Source organism: Staurois parvus, unplaced genomic scaffold (assembly GCF_062004578.1).
Source record: "Staurois parvus isolate SC_StPar_1 unplaced genomic scaffold, SC_StPar_1.0 ptg002183l, whole genome shotgun sequence".
Lineage (NCBI taxonomy): Eukaryota > Metazoa > Chordata > Amphibia > Anura > Ranidae > Staurois > Staurois parvus.
The window spans coordinates 352,501-363,027 of record NW_028319979.1 but is presented as its reverse complement, the minus strand read 5'-3'; the positions used below and the strand labels follow the sequence as shown (position 1 = coordinate 363,027).

Below are 10,527 nucleotides of genomic sequence, written 5' to 3'. Positions count from 1 at the left end.
AGGCCCGTGGTGCCAGTGATCTATTGGAGAAGAGGCCCGTGGTGCCAGTGATCTATTGGAGAAGAGGCCCGTGGTGCCAGTGATCTATTGGAGAAGAGGCCCGTGGTGCCAGTGATCTATTGGAGAAGAGGCCCGTGGTGCCAGTGATCTATTGGAGAAGAGGCCCGTGGTGCCAGTGATCTATTGGAGAAGAGACCCGTGGTGCCAGTGATCTATTGCAGAACAGACCCGTGGTGCCAGTGATCTATTGGAGAAGAGACCCGTGGTGCCAGTGATCTATTGGAGAAGAGACCCGTGGTGCCAGTGATCTATTGGAGAAGAGACCCGTGGTGCCAGTGATCTATTGGAGAAGAGACCCGTGGTGCCAGTGATCTATTGGAGAAGAGACCCGTGGTGCCAGTGATCTATTGGAGAAGAGGCCCGTGGCACAATTAAAGCGCCAATGTCAGCAGGGAAGTGAAGGCATTGCCATTGTTGGCCTCCTGAAGAAAAATGCCAATTGCCTGGCTGTCTGACTTTGGTACTTTTTGGTCTCAGACCAAGCTTGCTGCAAAACGAATGTCAGAATTCCGTATCTCTGCCCTTGGCATTGACGTTCAGCCATCAGCATGACAGCCAGGGAACCAGCATTCGTAAAAGGCGGGTTCCGCAATGACAGGCTCTTTAAATCCCCCCCTCCGGGGCCCCTGGGACAAAGCATGACCCACATACCTATGCTTGGCTGCCAAGTGATGCCACAACCCCTGGGCAGTTACTGGGCTCCTGGGGTACTAGAGGGATGGTCCAATGCCACTGTGCCAGTTGTAGTGGCCCCTGGGTGGAGTATCTAGAGGGGCCCATATGGAGTCCAGCTAATGTTACCTGGATGTAAATGTCAGGGGAGAGAAAAGCTGGCCTCTGCCTCCAGCCAGGAAGAGAAGACTCTGCTGAGACAAAACTATACAGGATGATCACAGCCACCCGGGCCCCTTCATCCCACCATCCATCCCCCACTTCACCCACCTTCTGCCCAGATCTCCATCAGCATTCACCAGGCCTCAGCCAACACTCACTTCCGCCCCAACTCGCGCTGCACTCTGGGACCTGGCGTCCCGTGCGTCCTACTCAGACGTCCATCTTGGTTGTGGCACCGCCTTTTAGCGTTGGGTCAGTAAACTTTTAGGCACTAGGATACAAGCCTGAACTGAGCTATAGATTCTAATAGATTGAGTCCGCTTACAGATACATTGTTTTGTGGTGAAATTGACTAAGAGGGCTACAACAAAATGGCAGAAAGTACGCGGCCATCATGGTTGTGGCACCTCCTGCCCTGACGTTGGATCGGTGTAATTAATTTGTTTTCGGAACTAACAATCAGGAGTGTAGTGATTTCTGCAAGATGTGCTATCTCCGCTTAGAGGGGAATTGTTTTAAACTGAAATAGACCGAAGGGGGCTACAAGAAAATGGCGGCCGATGCAGCCTGAGAGGAGTGACTTTATGGCGCCGGTGTCATGGCGGCTGTGTGAGGTGAGAATGAAGTTCTGGCTGGAATAGGAGAGTTTGTGCTTCAGTCAGGTGCTGAGGAACGACAAGTTCCAGTATGTATGGGGCCCCAAGTGTCAGCGTGTCATTATTCTGGGACCCCCAAGTGTCAGTGTGTCATTATTCTGGGACCCCCAAGTGTCAGTGTGTCATTATTCTGGGACCCCCAAGTGTCAGTGTGTCATTGTTCTGGGACCCCCAAGTGTCAGTGTGTCATTGTTCTGGGACCCCCAAGTGTCAGCGTGTCATTGTTCTGGGACCCCAATTGTCAGCGCGTCATTGTTCTGGGACCCTCAAGTGTCAGCGTGTCATTGTTCTGGGACCCCCAAGTGTCAGTGTGTCATTGTTCTGGGACCCCCAAGTGTCAGCGTGTCATTGTGCTGGACCCCCAAGTGTCAGCGTGTCATTGTTCTGGGACCCCCAAGTGTCAGCGTGTCATTGTTCTGGGACCCCCAAGTGTCAGCGTGTCATTGTTCTGGAATCCCCAAGTGTCAGTGTGTCATTGTTCTGGGACCCCCAAGTGTCAGTGTGTCATTGTTCTGGGACCCCCAAGTGTCAGTGTATTATTGTTCTGGGACCCCCAAGTGTCAGCGTGTCATTGTTCTGGAATCCCCAAGTGTCAGCGTGTCATTGTTCTGGGACCCCCAAGTGTCAGCGTGTCATTGTTCTGGGACCCCCAAGTGTCAGTGTGTCATTGTTCTGGGACCCCCAAGTGTCAGCGTGTCATTGTTCTGGGACCCCCAAGTGTCAGCGTGTCATTGTTCTGGGAACCCCAAGTGTCAGCGTGTCACTGTTCTGGGACCCCCAAGTGTCAGCGTGTCACTGTTCTGGGACCCCCAAGTGTCAGCGTGTCACTGTTCTGGGACCCCCAAGTGTCAGCGTGTCACTGTTCTGGGACCCCCAAGTGTCAGCGTGTCACTGTTCTGGGACCCCCAAGTGTCACCGTGTCACTGTTCTAGACCCCCAAGTGTCAGCGTGTCATTGTTCTGGACCCCCAAATGTCAGCGGGTCATTTTTCTGGGATCCCCAAGTGTCAGTGTGTCATTGTACTTGGACCCTCAGGTGGTCTAAGTACTGGATTTCAGTCCATGTTTTAGGAGCTGGGTTTCTCCTTTTTCACAATAAATGAGATTATTTCACAGGATCCATGAACACGGTTTATGATCGGTGACATTCAATGTTTTATGTTACAGAAGACACACTCTATAAAGAATAAAGGAGTCAGTTTCTGGGTGGAGGTGTTCTGCTGCACATTATGGATGAAGAGAGCCTGGAAGCCGCCATACAGACCTATAAAGCCCAGCTGGAGCAGGTCAAACAGACCCTGAACGCTGATTTGGACCCCTCACAGAAAGCCGACCTCCTCCAGCTTGAGGGGGACTTGCAGCAGCTGATAGAACTGACCGAGTCTAGCCTGCTGTCGGTGCAGAAATCGAACTTACTGTCCGCCCTCGATGGTCCTTCCTCCTCCTCCTCGCAGCAGGACGGTGAATACGAGGCTTTCAGGAGGGCCATAGGGGAACAGGGTAATGAAGGTGAGGCCACGGATAATAAATCCAGTTGTTCAGGATGCAGTGAGGAAGAGGAGGTGGAGGAAGAGGAAGATGAAACTAGTGGCATGAAGGTCAGAGCCCCTTACTATAGCACGTGGGGGACGTTGGAGTATCATAACGCCATGATTGTGGGCTCGGAGAAAACAGAGGATGGGAGTCCTGGGGTCCGGGTTCTCTATCTGTACCCCACGCACAAGGCCATGAAACCCTGCCCCTATTTTCTGGATGGAAGGTGTCGCTTTAATGAAAGCTGCAGGTAAGCAAAGCGCTTCAAGGCTGGAAATTCCAGGAACTGGATTGTCCCAACACCTAAAAAAAAAAAAAAAAATCACACACTTTGTATAGGTGCAAGTTTCTTGGTGCCTTGGAAATGTTCGCCACTATTAATGAGTTTACTTTTTAAAGAGGAATTAAAGGATGAAATGGAAACCTGGAGGGTGCAGCTGCTACATCCTCTGTCATACTGATCCAAGAATGCTCATTTGTTTTGTTTTAAAGTTTCAGAAAGCCAATTTATTTTTAGTATTGGACAGGATAAGGGAAGGGTATAACCCCTCTCAGGTTTTTTTAATGAAGTGATTCTAAAGGCTTACATTTAAAAATAAATAATTTAAAGAAAAAAAATAATAAAAAAAAAATATCTATCTATCTATCTATCCCATATCTATCTATCTATCTATCTATCTATCTATCTATCTATCTATCTATCCCATATCTATCTATCTATCTATCCCATATCTATCTATCTATCTATCTATCTATCTATCTATCTATCTATCTATCCCTCCCATATCTATCTATCTATCTATCTATCTATCTATCTATCTATCTATCTATCTATCTATCTCTCCTTCCCATATCTATCTATCTATCTATCTATCTATCTATCTATCTATCTATCTATCTCTCCTTCCCATATCTATCTATCTATCTATCTATCTATCTATCTATCTATCTATCTATCCCTCCCATATCTATCTATCTATCTATCTATCTATCTATCTATCTATCTATCCCTCCCATATCTATCTATCTATCTATCTATCTATCTATCTATCTATCCCTCCCATATCTATCTATCCCTCCCATATCTATCTATCTATCTATCTATCTATCTATCCAGTCGTGTGTGTGTGTGTGTATATGTGTATATATATATATATATATATTTTTTTTTTTTTTACATTTTCTCTATATATCTCTATATAACAAACATGTCATACTTACCTGCTCTGTGTATTGGTTATCCACAGAGCAGCCTGGATCCTCTTCTTCTCGGTTCCCCTGCTGGCACTCTTGGCCCCTCCCTCCTGTCGGGTGCCCCCGTAGCAAGCAGCTTGCTATGGGGTCACCTAAGCATGCACACTCCTCACCTGCTGCTCCATGCATCCGTTCACTCACGGAGCTGTGGCTTGGCCCCGCCCCCTCTCCATTTTCATTGGCTCACTGGCCGCTGTCCTGTAGAGTGACTATCGTTGCGGACCAACGTTTAAAAATGCTAGTTCCCTGGCTGACTCGGACTTCCCCAGCACTATCCGGGGAAAACATGCAGATTACAAAGTCTAACTGAAGAGAAAACTTTCTTTTAGTTTTGGAGGGAGTGGAGAGGGGATTAGAACACCCGTCAGGCTTGTATTGCTGTCTGTGGCCCAGTTAGGGAGATCCACCCTCTCTATTTGTCTCGTTTACTATTATCCCAAAAAGGGATAGGAAATTCCAAATTTTGGGTTGTTCCCAGAACAGGAAAAGAGAGGAAATCTAACGGAGACACCAGTTCTGCTGACAACCAGGGATTTCCTCTCCCTTCTAGTTGGATTTGGGACAGGAAATGAAGGGAAATTATTATTATACGGGATTTATGGCGCCAACAGTTTGCTCAGCGCTTTACAATATAACAGGAGACAATACATCAACAATACAGTTCAATACAAGAGGGATAGGAGGGCCTGATCCTGGGAGCTTACAATCAAGGAGGGAGGGGCTATTGGTACAAAAGGTAGTAACTGTGGGGGATGGACTGGTAGGATGAGTAGAAGATTCCATTGTTAGCTGAGGGCCGGATAGGCTTCCCTGAAGAGATAGGTTTTCAGAGATCAACTAAATGTGAGCAGAGAAGGCAACAGTCTGATAAATTGGGGTAGAGAGTCCCAAAGGATGGGGGAAGCTCTGGAAAAGTCCTGTAAGTCTTTTAAGTTGCACATATATGAATGGGTATCATTGGAAAACATGGGGGATGACTTGGCATGCAACTTTGATGTCCAAAATCGTATGACGAGTCAAACAAGTGTGAATGGGGTGTAAGCTTTAATGCACTGCGGGAACATGGGTTTTCTGTTGTTGCGCATCGCAAAAAATCCATATATTGAGAGTGTCCCCTTCTGATTGGCCCTGAACCTGCACCTATCACTAAATTGCTGCAGCTGATGTGTGTTTGATCCTTATAAACATCTAAAAACATCCTGCATCTAGCATAGTTTCTTTTTTTTTTTTTTTTTTGTATGTGTTTTGATCCTTAGTACCTTTTTTTTTTTTTTAATGCTTTTTGCTATGACTACGTCTGTCATGGTCACTCTCTTCATTTTGGATATGAGCACAGTGCATAGATCTTGTATTTTGACCGGTTTTTGTATTTTTCCCTCCTTTCAGGTTCTCACATGGACAAGTTGTGCCAGCAAGTGAGCTGCGGGTCTTTAAGGAGGCAGACCTCGACTCTTTTGGCCTCGATAAACCCTGCTTGGCCCGGCACAGCGACGGCATCTGGTACCCTGGGCGGATTATAGGTGAAGTCTGAGCCGCCAGGACTACAGGGCTTGGCACACCAGTTTTTTATGTCTCCCAATACATTGCCAGTATTGTAAAGCAGGGAAAAAAAACAAGCATTTCTATTATAATTCCTTCTGTAAAATTTTGTCTTTGGGTGTAAATTTCAAACCTCCTAGGGGCTGCTGGCCGGTCAGTGGCCTTTGCGTTGCTCTGTCACCCTAGGGGCTGTTTTTTTTCCTTTCACACCAGGAGCCAGCTAGGGGCTTTTTCCCATTTAACGATACCCTCCTTCCAAAATTGAGATGCATGTAGGAAACATAGCCCTCTTGATCAGGGCTTGATTTGTTTATGCCGGCATTGCTGTAGTGCACCAAGCTGCCCTGCTCATCTTTGTTGGTAATCTGGAGTTCCTGGAACCCGGGGTTTAGTAACACTTTAAGTACTTCTGCTTTAAGCACTATTGGAGCATGGCGGATCAAGGCCAGTGTTACTGGGTCGGTATGGAAAAACAGGTTCTAAAGTACACCAGTCGTATACTAATAAATTAATAATAAATAATTGTCCATAAAAAATGATATACTTATTTCATAAACACCAAATTAAAGAATAATAAATATTAACTCAATATAAAGTGATACTTGTGAAATCGAACATAAAGTCCGTAATAACCACATTATAATTCTTATATTTCATGGCGCCTTCTGTGCTTGATCCTGCAACGCTCAGTGATCACACCACCACCAGATGTCCGCTCACCCTAAATATATGGCCTCCCATCACTGCTCGGTCATCTAGCGCTTTTTGTTCCGTTCTTGGACACTGTAGATGCTGGTTGTTGGTTCCAGTCAATACACACAGCTTCGCTCCCCTTCTTTTCAATTAACTCAAAATTAACATTGCACTCACTTTTAATTGGTGCCCAATATATACAGCGTGTGCACTAGATATGGCGGTCCTGTGCAATACCGCTCTCAACGCTATGATCTTTGATCCTTTTTTCTGAGCATTGTGATGTCATCCACTAGTCTCACCCCTACGCGTTTCGTCACCCACACATGTGACTTCCTCAGGGTTGCTGAATGATATGAGATTCAAGATTGGGTGCATGGCAGCTTGTTTTTTGTTTTTTGTTTTTCCTGATTTACACCCGAGCTCCATCCATTTTTGTATTTATTAAACTGTAGCTGCTGACTTTAATAAACACACACTTACCTGTCCCAGGGGTCCAGCGATGCTCTCACCCGCGCCGTCCCTTCTCTTCTTCTTCTGTCCATGGGTCTGGCATCTCAACTGTGAGCACCAGGCTGTGACAGTTTGCGGCTTCACAGCCGGGTGCCCACTGCGCATGCATACATTTTTGTTCTTGAATTTAGATGTACTTTGATTTTTTTTTTACTCCTTTTTTACATTTGCAGTTTGGATACTCCTGCTGACTGACTTTTCCCTCCGTATTGTAGACATTGACAACTCATTCTACACTGTAAAATTTGATTCTCTGCTGCTGAAAGAAGCTGTGCTTGAAGCTGATGCCATCATCCCACCACTACGGGAAAGTGAAGACTCTTCATCCGATGATGATGAGGATGAAGTGGAGGATTCTGCGTATGCCCAAGGTTAGTAGGCTAATTATACCGGGTTTGAAGGCTAAAGGTCCATTCACACAGGCAATCCGATCAGATCCACCTGTCAGTTTTTCAGATCGGAAGGTCAATGCATCGGGTTAAATGGACTTGTGTCCATTTACCCCACCTACCTCTGATATGGTCCATTAAAAAAAAATGGAGGAGGACTGCGTCCTTTTCCATTTGGATGGACCAGATCAGAGGCAGCTGGTTTTGCACTGTATACTGTGACATTATGACAGACGTACCTACAAACGGAGCCCTCCAGCACTGCACTGTCACGGTCTCCCTGGTCTCCGGCGGCTTCCATCTTCCTTTCGGGTTTCATATCTTGGGCCACTTGAATGGCTGGGCCAAGGTGATGTCACACGGGCCGTAAATGTGGCCTGAGCTGTGCATGCGTGGCTCAGATCACATTATCTGCTGACAGGCGGGGGGGGGACATTTATGACAGAAGATACCTCGAGGCAGTTATAAAAGCCATGCCTGTCAGTGGAGTTTTTTTCAATTCACTGCCACTTTAAGGCTAGGATCTCACATGTGCGGTACATCGCATGTGATTCACACAGGAACCGCACCGCATTCCTGTACAAATCACATGCGATTTGTTTTCGGTGCGATTGGAGCCATACCTTATGTATGGCTCCAATCGCACCGCACCCGCACCAAAATGGCGCAGGACCCTTTTTTGGGTCCGCACTAGAATCGGATCGCACGGGTATTCACACCTATGCGATCCGATTCTGCACATCGCGGACCGATTTCGGGGTGTTGTTAACATACACACAGCGGTTCTCATGAACGGGGTGCGATTCTGATGCGGTGCGGAATTCGCAGAGGAAACGCTGCAAATTCCGTACCTCATCGGTGTGAACCCGGGCTAAAGCCAACTTCAGCTCCAGTAAGGGGATGTTAAAGTGACTCCTGTCACTGATCTAAAATCCGTAATTAAATTGTTTCCTGTATAGAAGAGACTGAATACTTACTTCTTCTGCTATCTGTACCACCGAACTCCTCTGGTAATCACCCGTGATCACTGCATGTCCTGTAATGACATGGTAAATAATGAGGAATCACTGCAAGCTGCCAGGGATCCAGGAGATCAACACTCGGGAAGTGTCAGTTGTCAGACAGACTTTGAAGGACAATTTCTACTGACTAAAGTGGCATTCGGTGGTGCAGGCCGCAGGAGCGGGAAGTATCTTATCTCTTCTTTACAGCTACAGCTTAATTTCACACTTTAGATCCGTGACATGCTCAGTTCAAAGGCTTCAACAAAACTGACAATGCTTTTCTAATCGGCTTGCTCCTTCTCCTACTGAAGCACGGATATACTAACCTCACACCCGATTGTTTGATGAAACTATCATTTCAACAGTCTGATAAAAAAAACAATTAATAATACTTTCTAATGACCTTTTTAATCACTTTTGACCCATTTTGCATAATTGAATTGAGGGTGAAACTGATTTATTTATTTCAGGTACTTATATATCACCGTCATTTTATGCAGCGCTTTACATATATATTGTACATTCACATCAGTCCCTAACCCTCAAGGGACGTACAATCTAAGGTCCCTAACCCTCAAGGGACGTACAATCTAAGGTCCCTAACCCTCAAGGGACGTACAATCTAAGGTCCCTAACCCTCAAGGGGCGTACAATCTAAGGTCCCTAACCCTCAAGGGGCGTACAATCTAAGGTCCCTAACCCTCAAGGGGGGTACAATCTAAGGTCCCTAACCCTCAAGGGGGGTACAATCTAAGGTCCCTAACCCTCAAGGGGGGTACAATCTAAGGTCCCTAACCCTCAAGGGGCGTACAATCTAAGATCCCTTACCCTCAAGGGGCGTACAATCTAAGGGCCCTAACCCTCAAGGGGCGTACAATCTAAGGGCCCTAACCCTCAAGGGGCGTACAATCTAAGGTCCCTAGCCCTCAAGGAGCGTACAATCTAAGGTCCCTAACCCTCAAGGGGCGTACAATCTAAGGTCCCTAACCCTCAAGGGGCGTACAATCTAAGTTCCCTAACCCTCAAGGGGCGTACAGTCTAAGGTCCCTAACCCTCAAGGGGCGTACAATCTAAGGTCCCTAACCCTCAAGGGGCGTACAATCTAAGGTCCCTAACCCTCAAGGGGCGTACAATCTAAGGTCCCTAACCCTCAAGGGGCGTACAATCTATGGTCCCTAGCCCTCAAGGGACGTACAATCTAAGGTCCCTAACCCTCAAGGGGCGTACAATCTAAGGTCCCTAACCCTCAAGGGGCGTACAATCTATGGTCCCTAGCCCTCAAGGGACGTACAATCTAAGGTCCCTAACCCTCAAGGGGCGTACAATCTAAGGTCCCTAACTTCCATTCATACATACACATACTAAGGCCAATTTAGACAGGCGCCAATTAACCTCCCAGCATGTCTTTAGAGTGTGGGAGGAAACCGGAGTACCCAGAGGAAACCCACGCAGGCACAGGGAGAACAGGCAAACTCCAGGCAGGTGGTGCCGTGGTTGGGATTTGAACCAACGACCCGAGTACTGCCAGGCGGAAGAGCTAACCATTTAGCCACTGTTCTGCCCTATGCCCTAAAATATATAAGTAATTTTCCAGGATTTCCTCTGACTTCCTTGATTGACTATGGGACACAGGGGTTCTAACCCTTGCTTTCTCTATCCAAAATGGTAAAAAAAATACAAAGTTTTGCTTGAAGTTCTACTTTACCTTCCTTCCCTACTTCTCCTTTACTCCCAGATTGATTCTTGCTCATGTGACCTCTTTGTTTCTACAGTACTGGAGAGCAACGATGTGTGTGCAAATGGTCCCTGCAGTTCTGAATTTGCTGGTTGGGAGGCTCACACACGTGGGATTGGATCTAAGCTTCTGGCTCGAATGGGTTATGAGTTTGGGAAAGGTAAGTGATGTTCTCTCATTTAAAAAAGAAAAGAAAAGAAAAAGAAAACCTTTTTCTCAGTCTCTACACTGAGCACAAATATCCTGATGATGCGAAAGGATCAGCTGCCAAAAAGAGCGGTTATGATAAAAATGTGCATTTCAGGTCTGTCATCCTGT

General features: G+C 46.6%; 1 protein-coding gene across 1 annotated transcript in view; it reads left to right on the top strand.

The window, feature by feature from the left end:
- The first annotated feature begins 1,361 nt into the window (after positions 1–1,361).
- The window catches only part of ZGPAT (zinc finger CCCH-type and G-patch domain containing), a 13,801-nt gene continuing 4,635 nt past the window's right edge, over positions 1,362–10,527 (top strand). Inside the window, exons 1-5 of the mRNA XM_089665417.1 lie at positions 1,362–1,508; positions 2,717–3,332; positions 5,723–5,856; positions 7,297–7,452; positions 10,247–10,369. Of these exons, the coding sequence (XP_089521543.1) occupies positions 2,779–3,332; positions 5,723–5,856; positions 7,297–7,452; positions 10,247–10,369 (967 nt within the window). The 5' untranslated portion in view covers positions 1,362–1,508; positions 2,717–2,778. The remainder of the gene's footprint in view (positions 1,509–2,716; positions 3,333–5,722; positions 5,857–7,296; positions 7,453–10,246; positions 10,370–10,527) is intronic.